Source organism: Sorex araneus, chromosome 4 (assembly GCF_027595985.1).
Source record: "Sorex araneus isolate mSorAra2 chromosome 4, mSorAra2.pri, whole genome shotgun sequence".
Taxonomy (NCBI): domain Eukaryota; kingdom Metazoa; phylum Chordata; class Mammalia; order Eulipotyphla; family Soricidae; genus Sorex; species Sorex araneus.
This window is the reverse complement of record NC_073305.1, coordinates 75,514,952-75,532,984: the sequence shown is the minus strand read 5'-3', so window position 1 is coordinate 75,532,984 and position 18,033 is coordinate 75,514,952. Positions and strand designations below refer to the sequence as shown.

General features: G+C 62.3%; 1 protein-coding gene across 1 annotated transcript in view; it reads left to right on the top strand.

Moving 5' to 3' along the window:
- The window catches only part of LOC129404331 (collagen alpha-1(XIII) chain-like), a 63,751-nt gene that overhangs the window by 24,956 nt on the left and 20,762 nt on the right, over window positions 1–18,033 (top strand). Inside the window, exons 6-18 of the mRNA XM_055136683.1 lie at window positions 6,402–6,446; window positions 7,038–7,070; window positions 7,546–7,572; window positions 10,085–10,138; window positions 10,685–10,771; window positions 11,499–11,552; window positions 12,216–12,260; window positions 12,552–12,620; window positions 13,982–14,005; window positions 14,604–14,666; window positions 15,728–15,772; window positions 16,190–16,342; window positions 16,750–16,848. Of these exons, the coding sequence (XP_054992658.1) occupies window positions 6,402–6,446; window positions 7,038–7,070; window positions 7,546–7,572; window positions 10,085–10,138; window positions 10,685–10,771; window positions 11,499–11,552; window positions 12,216–12,260; window positions 12,552–12,620; window positions 13,982–14,005; window positions 14,604–14,666; window positions 15,728–15,772; window positions 16,190–16,342; window positions 16,750–16,848 (798 nt within the window). The remainder of the gene's footprint in view (window positions 1–6,401; window positions 6,447–7,037; window positions 7,071–7,545; window positions 7,573–10,084; window positions 10,139–10,684; window positions 10,772–11,498; window positions 11,553–12,215; window positions 12,261–12,551; window positions 12,621–13,981; window positions 14,006–14,603; window positions 14,667–15,727; window positions 15,773–16,189; window positions 16,343–16,749; window positions 16,849–18,033) is intronic.

The window sequence follows — 18,033 nt, the reverse complement described above, 5'->3', positions numbered from 1 at the left end:
GCCTAGCCCTGCCTCCTGCAAGAAAAGGAACATCCTAAATGCCCAGCTTCAGACCACTACATGGGGGGCACCTGGATGTGCTGGGGGTGTGGGTCCCCCACACTCTCACTTACGGCCATATTTGGTGAGGGATGGAAAAGCTGCCTCATGTCTGGTGGTTGACGTGGGCTGGGGGCTGGGGGTCTCGCCGTGGCCTTTCCAAACAGGCCAGGGGCAGGAACGCTAGTGCAAAGGGTAGGGCGCTTGCCTTGCACACGGCCAACCTGGGCTTGATCTCCCTGCATCCCTTCTGGCCCTCTGAGCACCGCCCAGAGTGACTCCTGAGTGCAGAGCCAGGAGTAGCCCCTGAGCATGGTCAGGGCTGGCCCCCAAACAAAACAAAACAAAAAACCAGGTCACTTGGCATGTCCCCTGGGCCCCCTTGAGGAGCATTCAGCAGCCCCTCCTGCGACTTCTGCCCCTCACACCTTTCAGACTAGCAAAGCCTTTGAGGCCTCCCCCAGTCTTCTTCATGCTGGGGGTCATTCCCAGAGCCTTCCCGGGCGAGGCAGAGATCTCCCACCCAGCCCTTCAGCCAGTCAGAGGCATTTCAGGAGAATGACCCGACCAGTGGCCCAGCGGTGGGCGTTACCTTTAACAGTAATAACATTCCAGTTATTTTAGTTCCAAGGGTTCGAGTCCTGTACCACTTAGGGCTTACTCCTGTGCTCGGGGCTCAGGGAACCCTATGTGATGCTGGGAATCGAGCTTGGGTCAGCCGCATGCAAGGCAGGTGCCCTGCACATTGTACTATCTCTCTGGCCCCCGTTCAAGTCATCTCGGTCGCGGCCACCACTTACTGCCGGCCAAGACTGTGCTTCCTCTGGCTCGTGTCTGTCCGACTCCCAGCCCCCAGGACGCTGCTCCTCTCCCCAGCGAATGAGGCAACACAGGGCTTGGCGCATGCTCAGTGGGTAGGATGCTTGCCTCGCACACAGCCAGCCCAGAGTCCGTCCCCAGCACCCCAGATGGCCTCTGATCCCTGCCAGGAGTGATGCCAGAGCGCAGAGCCAGGAGGCAGCCCTCAGCACAGCTGGGTGTGGGCCCAAAAAAAAGAAGGAAAAACCCAGAAGACAAAAGAAAAAGAAAAATTCCTTCCAGCTCGGGGGAACTGCCGCTTTGGGGGCATCTTGAGTCTTTGCCCTCGTCAGACTTCGTCCACCTCCGGGTCGGGTCAGAGCGGTGGCTTCCAGGTCTCTGGGGAGTTAGCTGGGTCCTTCTCGGCCCCCCTCCCCCACCCTTTCTTCCTCCGCCAGCTCCCACCCCCGCTCCCCTTCACAACTGGCCTGCTCCTCGTGGAATCTGGAGACCTGTCCCACTGCCTCCCTCTGGTTTCTGGAAGATTCCCTCTGCCTCCAGGCTCCAGCTTGTTATTCTCGAGTTCTGGGCCCACGGGAGGTCGCTGTGCTGCCCCCACCCGCCTCCAGCATCTCAACCCCCCTGCCCGTCCACAGAGGTCAGAGGGTGCACTGGGCAACCCTCAGCAAAGGCCTCTCGGGACCACTCCTCGAGGACTGCACGCATCCCCAGGCCCCGCCCCTGGGCTCGGTGGGCGGCTTAGCCCCCAGGACTGCTGACCTTTGCGCCCCTCGGGGCCTCTGAAACACGGCAATCCTTCCTAGCTCGGGTTAGCTGCATTCCGCGCAGTCCCTGGCTCCCAGGGGCCAGGGCTGGGGGCCAAATCCCTGCTGTCAGATGAGAAGCCCAGAGAGGCACAGGCTCTGTCTGAGGCTGCACAGCAGGTGCGCCATCGCCGCTGGCATTAGAAGCTCCAGCTCACGAGTTCAGCCCGGAAGCCTATCTTCTCCCATGGTGCAAAACGTCTGCTCCGAGGGTCTCACGCCCTGCTGAGCCACCGGGTCGCTGATGCCCTGCCCCTCTGGCTCCTTCCCCAAGCCCCCCCTCCTCCCCTTCCCTCTGTCTGCCTGCTGTGGCTGAGGCATCTCGGGACACCAACATTAAGGAGATTGGTCTCTGCTCAGGAGAGAGCAGGCGCCAGGGCCAGGACGAGCAGAGAGGGGCCACGGGGCTGGCCCCTGTGTCCGGAGTGTCACGGGGGGCTGTGAGGGCCACAGAGAGACCCTCGTGTCTGCGTCACTTGACACGCGCACAGGACGGGGGGCGGGGGGTGGATGGGAACCTCGGCAGAGCCTGTTCTCGGCCAGTGCAATTTGCTAGTGATTAGTTCCATGCGCCGCCTCTGGGGCCAGCGGGCCACTTTCCCACCAGCTCCCGGAGATCAAAGCCTGGCACGGCCGGCAGGCCCCGCGCTGCCCCCGCCCCTCACGGGGACACCAGACTCTGCACGAACCGTGGCAGGCCCACGTGGACACCATTAGACCCAGGGGCGTGACGCTATCTGCCTCCTGGTGCGAGGCCGGGCTGCCCCCCCCCACCCCGGGGACTGGCCAGGGCGAGCGTAGAAGGAGGCGCGGGGAGCTGGGCAGCGCTGGTCTGTCTCACGCAGGGCTGCGGCTGACTCCCATAGGAGTCTGGAAGTTAAGCTTCGGGGCTGTGGCCCTCCCCCATCCCGCCCTGCGTCCCCCTTCTCTGTCCCACAATCAAAAGGACCACGTGATGCCAAGCCAAGAAGGGGCTCTGGCAGGATTCGGTTGTGGTCCGTGCCAGGCCCCATCTCAGGCACTGCCTGCATCAGCTTCTCAGAGCCTCGGCACCTCCCTGGGAGGTGAGTTTGGGCTTCAGCCCCAGTTTACAGATGGGCAAACTAGGGCTCCCAAAGGTGAATCCCCAAAGGATCATAGGCTGGAGGCAGTGAAGTTGGGTCTATCTGAACCCCCAAACCTGGCTCAAAACTATCTGGCTTCTGGAGTCTGGGGAACCCCGCCAAGCCCCAGGAATCCTGCTGGGCCTGCCCCTCCTTTCCAGGAGAAGGAAAGGGGGAAGCTGAGTCCCTGAAGGTGAGAAGTGGGCGCTTCCTCTGTGGCCCCTGGGCTCCTGGGGGACTCTCCCCCAGATTGGAGAGGGGGACAGGGCTTCCAGAGAGCCGCTTTCTCTGCTCTCCCCAGGACTTCCTGCAGCAGTCCATGCCCCCACCTAGTGCCCCCAGCCCTCAGGGTCCCTCGAGCACTGGACTCTCCGTACAGGACAGAGAAGCAGGAACCCTCCACCCTAGACACTTTCTCTCCAGGCTGTGAAATCCCACAGCACACCCACAGCATGTCATGCAACGCAGGTGGAGGGGGCTAAGACACTGTTTGGCCCCCAGATCTATCTGAGGTGTCACGGGGCCGCTGAGGACACTCTGGCCCCAGCCCACGCTCTCTCTCTTCCCCCCCTCTTTCCCTCTCTCTCTCTTTCCCTTCCTCCCTCCCTCCCTCTCTCTCTCCCTCCCTCCCTCCCCCCTTCTCTCCCCCCCCTCTCTCTCCCTCTCCCCTCCAAAGGCCAAAGATGAATGAGCACTGACTTTTTCTTTTGGGAGCTCATTACAGAGTCCCCCTCTCCCAGGTCTAGCCTGTCGCTTGCCTTAGCCCCATGGGCCGCGGGACCCCAAAGGCCCTGGCTCAGGTACAGCTGCTCCGGTTGGGCTGCAGGAGGCGCTGTCGTTTCCACCCTTTTCCCGGAAAGAAGCCCTGGGAACCCTGTGGGGAGAGCTGGTCCTGTAAAAGGGCCCCGGTCTAGGCTCGGGGCCTGAGCCTCCTGCTCCCCCCAGCCTCCCCCCTGCTCAGCCAGGCTTCCTCCCCCCCTGCAGAGAACAAAGGGTCTGTGTCTGCCTTGCCCCCCACCCCCCGCCCCCCAGAGCCTGTCCTGCTCGAGCCCATTCATCTACCCCGGCTGCTCTGACCTGACCCTGCCTCGCTGGGAGCTGACCTTGAAGCCCCCCGGCTCCCCCAGACTGCCAGCTTCTAGCCAAGAGCCGGCCCCGCTGGTTCAACAAACAATAAATCACCAAATTAAGAGGCCCCGGCCGACCGCAGGGCCCGCTGCCCCGCCTGTCTGCCATGACGGATGGATCCCCCACCTGGAAGTGGGGGGCAGAATAGAGACCCTATTGATGCTGGGATGGGCTGCGGGGCCCTGCAGGAGAGCGGGCCGGTGTGTGGGGATCCAGGCCGCCGCGCTCCCCCTCCTGTGCTCCCCGTGACTCAGGGAGGGGCCGTCCCCCTGTGGGCCATTGTCCAGCAGGGGTGCTGAGAGATGGTCTCCCACAGGGAGAGACTGGCTTCCCTGCGTCCACACCTCCGGCTCCAGGTCACTTACCCACTGCAGGACAAAACAGGCTGAGCACTCACTAGGGGGGCTTCTGGGGGTCCTGAGGAAGCAAATAGGCTAAAGAGGAATAAACTGAGACCGAGGCTAGGAACGAACAAACAGGAGGGTGGCGTTAGCGAGAGCCGGTGAGTGGATCCAAATGCAGCCACACTAGAAACCTTAAATAGCATCCCAATGGGAGAGAGGGCGGGGGTGCTGGAACCCAGGACTTCACACATGTATGCTGGGTACTCAGCCACTGAGCCTCACCCCCGCCCCAAACAGAGTCGCTTTCTCTCTTTCTGACAAAATCATCTTCTCTTTTCCTACCAGAATCAATCTCTCTTTTCCCAAGAGAATCATTTTCTCTTTTCCTAACAGAATCACTTTCTCTTTTTCTGGCAGAATCACTCCCTCTACTTCCTGGGAGAATCAGTTTCTTCCTGGCAGAATCGCTCTCTCTCTTCCTGGCAGAATCACTGTAGCAGGGAAATAGGAAGGAAGGTCTGTGACAAAGACAGGCTCCCGGGAAGCTCTGCAGTGTGGCAAGTCCATTAGCAGCCCAAGTCACCCCTCCACACAGCCTGGGTCCCCACGCCCATGTGCCCTCCCCTGCTTGCACTCGCCCCGCCCAGGAAGGGTGCTTGCTACAGACAGATGCACCCATCGGTGGGTTCTGAGGTCAGGTGGGGCGGCCTGCTGGGACGCACCCTGAAGAAAGATGAATGAGAGTGGGTGAGCCTAGGGGACAAAAGTCACTGGGACACCCTGCCGCCTGCCTGCAGGGAGCAGTTATGTGCGTGCACAGACATTCATGTGTGTGCTATGTCTGGGCCTACGTGTGTGGGTCTGCATCTGTGTGTGCGTATGTCTGAGCATGGTGTGCATTGCATGGGTGTGTGTGTCCATGCGTTGTATGTGCCTACAAGTGTGTGCATGCATGTGTGTACATCTGTCTGTGCACGGGTATGTGTGCCCATGTGTGCATGTGGTGTATGTGCCTACATATGTGTGCGCATGAGTGCGTGTGGCTGTGTGTGGTCAGGCAGGCAGGCTAGCTGCCCCCGGGTGGGGGTGCAAGGAGCCAGGAGCCTGGGCACACGGGAGGGAGGGGGCAATGGTCTCCATCTCTGCAAGAAGGGCGGTGCCTCAGAGCGGTCCAGGGGGCATTCCTGTGAATGGGCTCCAGACCCACAGGACTGAGCACGCCCGGGGCTCCTGAAGGAACTCTCCCTCCCTCTCCCTCCCCGGCCCTCAGTCCCTGCTGAGGACGCACAGGCGGCTGTGGGGGGTGGAGGGGGCCAGGGAGCCTGGCTGAGTAGGAAGTGTCGGCCTAATCTCATTCTGCAGACAAGGGTCCTGCCCGAGTGAATGTGGCTTATCTGGGGTCACACGCACAGCCTTTCCTGACTCTCAGCCCAGCCCCCCGAAATAGAGGCAGGCCGAGGAGGGCAGGGGCGCGGGAGGGGGCTGAGAGGAAGAGGGTGGACTAACAGCCGTCCTCCGGAGAGGCTGGGGCAGGGGGCGGGGAGAGGGTGCCCGAGCTGACCTCCCACCTGTCCCCCCAACTCAGGAAGTGTCTCTTTCTGAGTCAACATGACTGTGCTCTTTGGCATATTAGCAGGGGACCCGGGCCTCTGAGAAGAGAGTGATGGGACCCTTCATGGCGTGAGACCGCTTGTCAAGGTTGCCCGGTGTCAGGGAGGTCCTGTGGCGCCCTCTGCTGGCCATGGTGCAGACCTGCGCGCTCAGTCAGGGCCCTGCCATGCCCCTGGTGTTAAAGTTAAAGACCCCGGGGCTGGAGTGATAGCACAGCAGTTAGGGCATTTGCCTTACACGCGGCCGACCCGGGTTCGATTCCCAGCATCCCATAGGGTCCCCTGAGCACCGCCAGAGGTGATTCCTGAGTGCAGAGCCAGGAGTAACCCCTGTGCATCGCCGAGTGTGACCCAAAAAGAAAAAAAAGTTAAAGACCCACACACACATCCCATCTCCCTGACCCCCTCTGGGACTGGGCTCCCAGGGAGCCCTCTCTGAGGCGAGAGAGGGTGTTGGCGGGAGTGGCCAGAAGATGGCCGCCTGCTCTAGCCTGGAAACAGCGCCAGCCCCGCGCCCCCAGCTCCTCTCACGCTGCTTCTCGTCTCTTCCCCCAGGGAGAAAGGGGCATGCCAGGGATGCCCGGCAAGCACGGCGCCAAGGTACTTCCACAGTGCCCACCGCCCCGGGGCACCCCATCGGGGGACGCCAGAGAAGCCGACCCCTCCCTGCCTGCCCCCAGCTGCCCTAGACCCCGAGGCCCTCAGCAGCCCCAGTCAGGCCATCCCGAGGCCCACCAGGGCCCCTCGCTGGGTTTCCTGAGTGAGCAGCCTGCTCGCCCGCCCGGGAGCAGGTGCGGGGAGGGCTCAGGAGCAAACTGCACTCAGCCCCTGCGCTCTCCCAGCCCTGGGCCCTGCACGCACACCTGGGGTGCTGGAGAGGGGCCGTCCCAGCCCACTAGCCTCGCCCGCCCTCCTCCCCTCCCCCAGTGACGCCACTACCCCCCTGCCCAGCTCCCCGGACACAGTGCCTGTCATGCCCCCAGGAGCTGGGGGGCCCCACAGGAGACCCCAGTGGTGTTCCCGGGGCCTCTTAGGACGTCCCCCCGAGCTCGGCAGCCCCCTCCGGGTGGGTGCCAGGCCCACGCAGGCATACCTCCCACTGGGTCTCCATCCCGCTCCTCACCCGGGGCGCTGTTTGGGCGGGAGTGGGGGCGCCCCCTCCTCCCCACACCTGACTTTTCTCTCTTCCAGGGGGCGCCAGGAATCGCGGTGGCCGGGATGAAGGTCAGTGGCGCCTTGTGAGGGGCTGGGTGGAGAGCTGGGGGTGCAGAGGGAAGCTGGACAGCTCGGGCTTCGAGGCTCCTTGGGAGTGGACGAGGCTCTCACTTTTGAACACCCTGACGCTGGCACGTGGCCCTCTGGCTTACACTGGGGTGTGGCCTGAGGAGCACTGGGCAGTGAGCCCATCAGCCCCTGCATCCCGGGCGCCTCTCGGCTGGCCCCAGCAGGTTCCCCTGTACTGAGGGGACAGTACAGGCCCGCCACTGTACTGAGTGCCACGCCTGGGCGTCTGGGCGTCTGCGTACAGCCAAACGCCCCCTCAGGCCTCCCGCCCCTTCAGCCGAAGTTGGGGGGATCTTCCTCAGGGAAGGCAGGTGGGCAGCGCCCAGCTGGAGCCGTGGCCCCTGGAGCCGCTCAAGCTCCTCCTGCCTTGTGCTCCCATTTTCTCACCCATTTTCCTTTATTTCTCCCCCTTCAGGGTGAGCCTGGGACCCCAGGAGCCAAGGTACCGAACCCCAGGGAACGTTCTGGGCTGCATGGAGCAGGGCGGGCTGGAGGCGGGCCGGACTCCTGGGGCTTTGCTCTGGGCCCCCTGAGGCCAGCCCGGGAGTGGGGCCTTCCTGAGCTGAGCTCAGGCCTGTCTGTGGCCAGGATGGTGCTGCCCCTGACCTGGCCAGTCCCCACGGACAGCAGTGTGGACCCCAGCGACAACGTCACGGGCCTGTCTAGGACACTGCACCATTGCGGGGTTGGTGGGTTTCTGCTTTGGTTGGGGGAACACACCTGGCAGTGCTCAAGGCTGACTCTGGCAAGACCACCTGGGTGCCAGGGATGGAACCTGAGTCAGCAGCGTGCCAGGCGAGTCCCTAACCCCTGTCCTCTCTCTCTTGCTCGGACAGCGTGTTTGAATGCCAGGCTGGTGTCAGAGGGTAGAAGGACCCTGATCCGGGATGATAACAGATGGAACTTGACAGGGTCAGGGACACAGTACATGGGTCAGGACACAGGCCTTCCTCAGGGCCGAGCCTGGCTCTACCTCCAGCCACACACAGGGCCCCTGGGCACCTCCAGGCACAGACGCCTGTGCCCGCTTGGGCCCTTGTACCTCTGCATCCTGGCGTTGAATCATCAACTCAGGTGACCAAATCCATGGAAGCGGCCCTCAGGCCCCTGAACATGGGGGACCCACCTGAACGCCACATTAAAAAGATGTAACTTGGGCCGGAGAGATAGTACAAGGGTCAAGGCACGGAGCTGGAGGGATAGCACAGCGGGGAGGGCATTTGCCTTGCATGCAGCTACCCGGGTTCAATTCCCAGCATCTCATATGGTCCCCCAAGCACCACCAGGAGTAATTCCTGAGTGCAGAGTCAGGAGTAACCCCTGTGCATCACCAGGTGTGACCCAAAAAGAAAAAAAAAGTAAATAAAAGGGTCAAGGCATTTGCTTTGTGTGCAGACACGCCCACTCTAGGCCCAGCAAAACGTACGGCCCCAAGCAGGGCCAAGGGTTACTCCTGAGCTTGGGACCGGAACAGCTCTGAGTACTGCTGGGTGTGGCCCCTGAGAGAGGCAGAGAGGAAGAGGGAGGGAGGGAGGGAGGGAGGGAGGGAGGGAGGGAGACTTGAAAACTTTTCCAGGGGCTGGAGAGATAGCACAGTGGGGAGGGCGCTTGCCTTTCACATGTTGGACCCGAGTTTGATCTCCGGCATCCAATAGGGTCCCCCGAGCCCCGCCAGAAGTAATTCCTGAGAGCAGAGACAAGAGTCAGCCCTGAGCATGGCCAGGTGTGACCCCAAAACAAAACAAAAACAAAAACCTGCTAATTTTAAAAAAGAAAAATGTTTCTTCGGTCAGATACATCTGGGAAATACGAGATTCAGAGCAGCAGCTGCCACCCCTGAGAGCCAGTGCCGACCTTCGGGGGCCGGAGAAGCCGTCTCCCGACCACAGAGCTCCCTGGCTTTTCTTTAAGGGGGTCAGCCATGGGGCCCAGCTGTGCAGTGAAGGAGCATCTTAGTCTAGCGGGGGGGCATGCCGGCCCGCGTCGAGAAGGCTCCGTGGCTGGGGTTGAGGAAGAAGGCACGGCAGAGAGACGCCAAGTGTGCCCCAGCTGCCCGGACCGAGGGCGCAGACTGGGTGGCCGGCCCCGGCATGCCTTCCCACCAGGCAGTGGGCAGATGAGACCGGCTGCGGGAAGCCGGGCCGGCCTCTCTCCGGCTTTCCCGGGGCCCCTGTCCACAGCGCCCCAGCCCCAGCTCTGCCCACCCAACTTGTTCGTGTCCTGATTCCCCCTTAGACAAGCACTCGGGGCCTGCTGAGTCAGGGGCCCAGGCTGACCAGCCGCCTCCTAGCCCAGCCCGCTCTGTCTGAGGAGCCACACTCGGAGGGCCGGGGGGGTTAGGGCCTTCAGCGGCAGCTCTGGGGAAAACGAGATTCTGTTTGTTTTTCTTTTTGAATCACACTGGCAATGCTCGAGGGTCTCCCCTGACTCTGCACTCAGGAATTACCCCTGGCAGTGTTTGGAGGACCCTATGGGATGCCGGGGATCGAACCCGGGTCAGCTGAATGCAAGGCAAACGCCCTCCCTGCTGGACTATCACTCCGGCCCCCGGGAAAACAAGGAGGCGAGCTTCTTACAGTGCTCCTTTCTGAGAAGTTTGGGGCCTTTTCTCTCCCTAGGGAGGAAGTGGCTAGGAGGGCCTCCAGGCCACCCGCAGTGCAAGGGCAGAGTAGGGCCCAGAGGTTCCCTGGATAAGGCCCTCTGGACGCCCCAGCACAGCCCTGAAGGGACAGTCTTGGCCTTTGGCATGAGACAGTGACACAAGCCATCACCCTGTCACCCGTGTGAAAGGGTCTGGGGAAGGAGCAGGGACCGAGGGGTGGCCCCAGGAAGCAGAGGCCTCCTGGAGGTTGCTCTCAGAGGGCCAGGGAGGAAGGAGAGGAAGGCCTGGCTTCTGGGTCCTTCTAGAGCATTCCGGAGGTATCCCAGCGCCGTGCTGTGTGTTTCCTTGGCAGGGCGAGAAGGGGGCTGCGGGCGCTCCCGGGCTCCTTGGACTCCTGGGGCAGAAGGTGAGTCTGGCCGCGGGCCCATGCCCACTGCCCACTGCACTCACATGCCCACCCCGTCCCTTCCGGACCGGGCACGGAGCAGCACTGGAACACAGCCAGATTCTCCGGGAGGGGAGATCATGGGGGCCACAGGGGAGGGCCTGAGTAGCCAGAAAGTGGCTACGCTTTATTTTGTTTGGAGGCCACAACCAGCTGCGCTCAGTGATTGCTTCCGGCAGTGCTCGGGAGAGCATATGGGATGCCAGGGATCGAACCCGGGTCTGTCGTGTGTCAGGCAAATGCCCCCACTGCTGTACTTACTATCACTTCCGCCCCGTTTTAGTTGGTCTCCGGTCAGGGTCTGTGCAGAGGTTCCCCACACGCTGAGGGCGGGGGCAGCCCGGAGCATCACTGAGCATGCTCCGGGCTGCCCTGACGAGCCCCTGGGCCCACCAGCCCTCACTGGCCCCCCCAGGGTGTCGGGTGCGGGGATACTGCCGAGCCCTGGGGTTGGCAGCCAGGGGACCCGCGGTGGTGACGCTCGCTCACTCACTCGCTCGCCCTCAGGGAGAGAAGGGCGACGCAGGAAACGCCATTGGAGGAGGCAGAGGGGAGCCCGGACCCCCAGGACTCCCGGGGCCCCCGGGGCCAAAGGTGAGTCTCTCCTGGGGAACGGCACCTCGACGTGCATCCTCTGTGTCCCAGACCCCTGCTACTGCCCGCGCTGGCTCAGGAGGGTCAGCAGGCCGGGGGGCTGCCCCCAGGTAGCCCCTATCCCAGTGGTGGTGACATAACCAAGTCAGAGAGACCCCCCCACACCCGGCCCCAGACTCTGAGCAGTCAGCCAGGTGCAGCAGGGCCCCCCCTGTAATGGACCGCCCGCCACTTCCCTGCACTGAGGGGCCTGCAGACCTGGCTGGGACCCCCAGAGCAGGGGCCGCTGGATTTGAGCAGCCCTGGGAGGTGTGGGCTGGGCTTCTAAGGAGGGGTCGGCACCTCTGTGAGGGGTCGGCATCTCTGGGGGGGGTCAGCGTCTCTGTGAGGGGGTCAGTGTCTCTGGGGGGCCAACATCTCTATGGGGGTCAGAATCGCTGGGGGCAGCATCTCTGGGGGGTCAGCGTTTCTGTGGGGGTCAGCATCTCTGTTGGGGGCAGCATCTCTGCGGGGATCAGTGCTTCTGTGGGGGGCTGAGACCCTCCTGGGCTGGTGTCCTGAGGGGGCCGGGAGGTGCTAGTGACTGGGGCAGAAGCAGGAGGAGGAGGGTGTCGGGATATGGGGGGAGCCCTGGGCGGGGCCCAAGGGAGGGGGAGCGAGGAGCCCATGCAGTGGAAGAGGCCTGACCTGCCGCACTCCACGCCTCAGCCCTGCCCTCCTTCCCCAGGGAGAAGCTGGCGCTGAGGGCCAGGCCGGGGCCCCTGGACAGCAAGGAAGCAAGGTACGGAGGCCCGGCCATGAGCACGGCCGTGTCAGTGTCCTGGAACCGGACCCCCCACAGCCAGGCCCCCACAGGAGTCGGGTGCAGGGTTGGCGCTGGGCCGTCCTTAGAGAACCTTCTGGAGACAGCAGACGTGCTGAGGGGTAGAGATGTGGGCTGGGGAGAGACCAGGGCCCGGCTCCTCCCCTCCTCTCCGATGCTGAGCGAGGGGGGGGGGCGGCGGGGAATGGTGGAAGGCTGTGTCCCTCTGGGGCTGGAACTCCCCGCTATCGGGGTCTCCATGACGGACACCCCAGCTCCGAGCCGGGGGGGGGCACCACGTGCCTGACCCCTGCTAGTGTCCCGCACTGCCCCCCGCCCCGCGCAGATGGGGCCTTTCATAAGCAGAGGGACCTCAAAAAGGAGAGCCGGCCAGGCCCTCCATGGCCCCAGAGGACTGTCCAGGGTGGAGGGGACAGAGGGGCCACAGAGCCCCACAGGGAAGGGACGGAAGGTTCTGGAAAGGGAGATGGTTCATGCAGGGTGAGGGATGAGTGACCCCTGGCGTCTGTGCCCGCCCAGGGAGGGAGCAGAGTGCCCGGGCCGCCTGCCCGGCTGCAAATACAGGGCCACCTGAGTGACCTGTCCCCTTGTCCCTTCCTTACCCCCGTGTTCCGTCCACAGGGGGATCCCGGAGCAGCTGGAGTGCAGGGACCCGCTGGCCCCCCGGTACGTGGCGTCCCACCCAGCGGCACTGCACAGGAGGGGCCTCCCCGGAGTCACAGGGGCGTGGCCGGGCCTGGGAGGGGCCAGGGGAAGGCTGCGACCAGGCCAGGATCACAGGATCGCAGAATCCGGGGGCTGGTCCACCCACCGAGGTCCAGCTGCCCATGCGGGGTCTGCTCGGGGGGTTCTGGACCCCGGGACAGGCTGGCACGTTTCTACCCCTGCCACTCTGTCCCCTGCACCTGTGCTGGGGCCACCCGCTGACCCGGGCCCGCCCCCTCCTCTGTCTTGCAGGGCGCCAAGGGGGAACCGGGCAAAGGCAAGATGGTGGGCTACAACGGCAACATCAGCGAGGCGCTCCAGGTGCGCGGGAGGGATCAGCACCCCAGGGTGCACCGGCTCCGTCTCTCAGCCCAGCTGGCCAGGTCTCCTGCCCAGGAGGGCACCCAGGAGCTGGACGACCTTCGCAGGGGTCCCTCATCCTTCACGGTTCCCATTCGGACCTGGTGGTCTTCCGGCCATTGTGAGGACGTTGTTGGGGGCAGGTGTCCGGAGGGCGGGCCTGACTCATTAGCCCCAAAGACCAGCCGTGTCCACCCCTCCTTAGAGCCACCTAAACGTGTCCCCAGATATCGCCTGGTGTCCCCCAGAGCCCCGAGCGACTCTGGGGCTCGAGACCCCTCATTCGAAGGAATCTTTTTTTTTTTTTTAAATTTTTTATTGAGTCACCATGTGGAAAGTTACAAAGTTTTCAGGTTTAAATCTCAGTTATACAATGCTCGAATACCCATCCCTTCACCAGTGCTCATATTCCACCACCAAGAATCCCAGTATAGCTCCACCCTGCCCCCTCACACCCCAAACCTCCCCACGCCCCTAGCCCCTCCACCCTAAGCCCCCCCGCCTGTGTAACTAATAAATTTCACTTTACTTTCATTTTAATTGCATACAATATTTCAACAAAACTCACTATTACTGTTTGGAGAGTCTCTCCCCTAAAGTCAGACCTGCTGAAAAGGAAGCATTAGATAATTTGTTTTCCATTGCTGAGGATGAAGAGGTATGAGGTCGAGTGACCACACTTTGCGGCCTCTCAGTTTTGGGTTCGAAGGAATCTTTGTGCCTGTGTTTCCAGAGCAGAAGGTCTGGCGGAGGCCAACAGTGGTCCCGGGGGTTGATTTTTGAGGGGGCTCCTATTTTGCTATATTGTGTTTGTCTGGGAAATGCCAGAGCTCAGAGAAAGAGCAAAAAGCAAAGGCGGGCCGCCATGAAGCAGGAGAGAGAACGGCCGGCGGGCAGGGCGCTTGTCTTGCTCATGGCTGACCCCGGTGCAAATCCCCGGCACCCGTAGGGTCCCTGAGCCCCGCCAGGAGTGACTCCTGAGCACAGAGCCAGGTGTAAGCCCTGAACACCCCCAGGTGTGGCCCCGACCCCCCTCCCATTTCCCAAACGGAGGGTCCCTGTGTGCAAACAAGAATGAGGGGGTCTCTCCCCTCCCTCAGTGGAGCAGCAGGTGTGGGGGCCAGGGAGGCCGGTGGGCACAGACCCCGGAGCAGCATTTGTGAGATGTGGCTGCAAACCTCTGGGCCAGGTGTGGGGTGGGGCGGGGCTGGGAGGTACTGAGCCTGCCGAGAGGGTCCGTGTGCCCCAAGACTGGACGGAGGCCCCTCGGCTGGCGTGCCCACTCTGCCCCCTCTGACTGACCCTGTGCTGTTCATTTCCAGGAGATCCGCACGCTGGCCCTGATGGTGAGCCTCCCCGGCTGGGGGCGGCAGAGGCCTGGGGGGAGGGGGGGAACAGGGGCAGAGGGTGTTGGGGTCTCCCGCTGAGCTCCTGCCTGCCTCTCCCTGCACTCATCACCTCCTCCTGGCTCCTCCCAGGAGCTGCCCACTGCGGCCCCTGCAGGCTGCTTCCTGGGGCCCTTCCAATGACTGTGTCTTCCTGGAGCCCCTGGGGGCCAGGGCCCTTTATCTCGCCTGGCCCCACCTATTTCCTTCCTGTGACCCCCTCCTATCGGCTGCCCCCCTGATCTTGTGCTGTGGCCCCCCACGTATGCACTTCTCACCTGTGGCCCCTGGGAATATATCCTGTGGGCCCCAGAGGGCAATGAGCACCCCAGGTCAGAAACGTTGGCATAGCAGCACAGCCAGGGGTCTAGCACCCCCCGCCTGCCCCCTCTAACCCAGACTCACTGGGGCATCTCTGCTCGCTTCTGCAGCTCCTGGCGCTGCCTCTGCAGTGTTTGCCCAGCGGGAGACGCCAGAGGCAGCTCCTAGGAGCAGCCTCAGATGCGCCCGGGCCCCTCCTCACCAGACCACGCCTCCACTTCCATTTCTGTTTTTCTAGGGCCCACCTGGTCTTCCCGGGCAAATCGGCCCACCTGGTGCTCCAGGGACCCCAGGCCAAAAGGTAACGCACCCTCACAACTCACACACACACATACACTCACACCCTCTCTCTCTCTCTCTCACACACACACACACCCTCACACCTGCCCTCACACACACTCTCTCACACACACACACCACACTCACACACACCCTCACACATACCCTCTCACACACACACACACACACACCACACTCACACATACCCTCTCACACACATACACCCTCACACATACCCTCACACCTCACACACACCCTCACACATTCCCTCATAGATACCTTCTCTCATACATACCCTCTCACACATACATACAAACACATACACTCACACACCCTTTCACACACTCACACAACCCTCTCACATATACTCACATCCTCACTAACACACATTCACACCCTCTCACACATACTCACACTGACACCCTCACACACACCCACATACATTCACACACGCTTACACACATCCTCTCACACATGCTTACATAGACTCACCCACATGCTCACAAACATACACCCTGCCCCACACACTGACAGTCCACACACAACCACACAATCACACATTCTCACTCACACACTATACACTCACATTCAGACAAACACACTCGAACACTCACATACTTGCACACCTTCTCTCTCTCTCTCTCTCTCTCTCTCTCTCTCTCTCTCTCTCTCTCTCTCTCTCTCTCTCTCTCTCTCTCCTCTCTCTCTCACACACATACACACACAGTCTGTCCAGACAACACACCCACTCTCTTTCTGTTGTCCGCACTTGCATCATTTTGCCTTCTGAGGACAGACTTCTCTCCTTCCTCACCCTCCTGAGCTGTGAGGATGAAGGGGGCCTGGAGGGCAGGTTTGGGGGAGCCCAAGGAGGGAGGGCCGAGCTCGAAGGGGCCGTGGACACTGTGGTGCAAACAAGGATTGTGGCACCCACACCACCCGTGGCCAGGCTGTCTGGCCCCGAGCACTGGCCCCTGCCATTGGGACAAGGTGCAGCTGCTGCTGGGTGCGTGCTGAGACATGAGCACTGAGGGGACATGCGTGTCCCGTGACCCAAGTGTGACCTGTGTTGCTCCACCACAGGGGGAGATCGGGCTGCCGGGGCCTCCAGGCCATGACGGGGAAAAGGTAAGGACAGATGGACACTTGCCAAAGCATCGAGGGCCCCTGCCCAGGGAGGGCAGCAGAGCACCCGGCTCTGCTGTGAGCTCTGCAGGGAGGGCCAGGGAAGGGGGTGCCACCCTGCTGCCCAGAGGGTGCTGATGGCCCTCATGGTGGCCGGAGACCCGCGTATTCACCTGGTCCAGCTGACCCCGAGAGCAGGTCTCTGTGCTCCTCCTTTCAGTGTTCTCTCCCCCCCCATCTCTCTCTCTTCCTCTCTCTCTGTCTACCTCTGTCTCTCTTGTCCATCTGTCTATCTTTATCTGTCTTTGTCTATCTCTCTGTGTCTCTGTGTCTCTGTCCGTCCCTCTGTCACTGTCTGTCCCTCTGTCTCTCTCACCTCTCTCCATCAGCGTTTCCAACGAGTGTTGTTGCTTTCCAAAGGGGCCTCGAGGCAAACCCGGAGACATGGGCCCGCCCGGTCCCCAAGGCCCCCCGGGAAAGGCCGGGCCTGCAGGCACCAAGGGAGAAGGCGGAGAGACGGGGAGCCCAGGAGAGAAGGGGGCCAAGGGGGAGCCGGGCCAGGCGGGCTCTCCGGTGAGTGTCGCAGGGGCCCCCACGGCAGCAAGCTGCCTGAGCACAGTGCTGGGGGGGACAGCCAGGGCCGGGGGCTGGGTGGGGGCTTCCCCAGGGCCCCCCACAGGCAGCCCTCAGGAGCTCTTGGGCCTTTTCTGCCATCTCGGAGGGTGCCCAGGCCCATCTCTGAGATGGCACAAGCCCGGCTTCCAGGATTCCTCGCTGGGCTGCTGGGGGCGGGGTGGGGGGAGCGGGGGGTCTTCAATGCATGCACAGAACAGAAGCCTTCACCAAGTCCTGCTGGACACCCACTGCCCCTGCCTCGGGGCTCCCGGGTATGCAAGGGGTCCCCTCCAGCCATGCCACCGGGCCCCGCACACGCCCCCGTGAATCGCACACCTGCTCACTGAGACCTTTGCCCACCGCAGGGTCTGGATGGCCCAACTGGGGAGAAAGGAGAACCAGGCAGCCCAGGCAGACCAGGGGCCACAGGGCTGCCCGGCCCCATCGGGCTGCCGGGATTCACGGTAAGGCCGAGCGAGGGCTGTGCTCAGCCCAGCCCAGGGGCGGGGGACCCCCAGACCTGCCCAGGGCGCGGGCGTCTGAGTGTCAACCAGGGCTGCAGCTCCAACGAGCACCAGGGCCCGACACAGACCTGGGGGTCCCTGGATGGCTGCCGCCCCGACGGGCACTGGGCAGGTGGGCACGCCTCACACCGCTGACCAACACTGCCTCTGCAACTCTGGGCTACCCAGGGTGCCCCCTCAGCGCCCCCTGCACGGCCGGGCAGCTCCTGCCAGTGCCCAGCTGTGCTGGCCCCTCAGCGGAGCCACCTCTGCTCCTCACGCATTCCCCCACAGGTGCTGGGGGCTGGGGTTTCAGCCATCCCCCGACCCGGGCTCTGCCAGAGCCATCAGCATCATGGGCTGTACTGTTCCGAGCACTGGGGAAGCCTCAGCTCCGAGAGCAGCATGACCCTCTCGCTTCCCACACGGGCTACCCCCCTGCATGTGTGAGAGGCCGCCCCATCTCCCGACAGCCCCAGATGACTGACCCTGGCCAGCAGCCTGCCTGTCCTTCCAGGCCAGGGCCAGAGGGAGTGTCCACATGGGCCAGCACAACCGGTTGTGTGTGTGCCTGTGTGTCTGGGTGGGAATGTGGCCACGTGTGTCGCTTTGTGCCTGTGTACGTGTGTGACTGTGTCTATGAGTGTGTGTTCGTGTGTCTGCAGATGAGGGTGACAACGTTGTGTTTGTGTATGCCAGTGTATCTCTGGGTCTGAGTCTGAGCACATGTATACATGTGTGTGAGTGTGCATGTGCCTTTGGGTGTGTATATTGTATGTCTGTGTATGAGTGGAGGTGTGTGTCTATCTCCATGGGTGTGTATATATGTGCATGTCTGTATGTATGTGTGTGTATGTATGTATGGGGCAAGTGTGTGCATGTGTGTGTGTGTGTGTGTGTGTGTGCATATTTCTGAGTATTCTGTAAGTATGTCTGTGTGTAATATATTTTTGTTTGGGAGTTTGTTTGTTTGGGGGTCACACCCAGCAATGCTCATGGGTTACTCCTGGCTTCCTGGCTCTGCACTCAGGAATCACTCCTGGCAGTACTCGGGGACCATATGGGGTGGTGGGGGTTGAACCCGGGTGTAGCACCCTACCTGCTGTATTGTCCCTGCAGCCCCATGTGATATATTTTAAACATAAT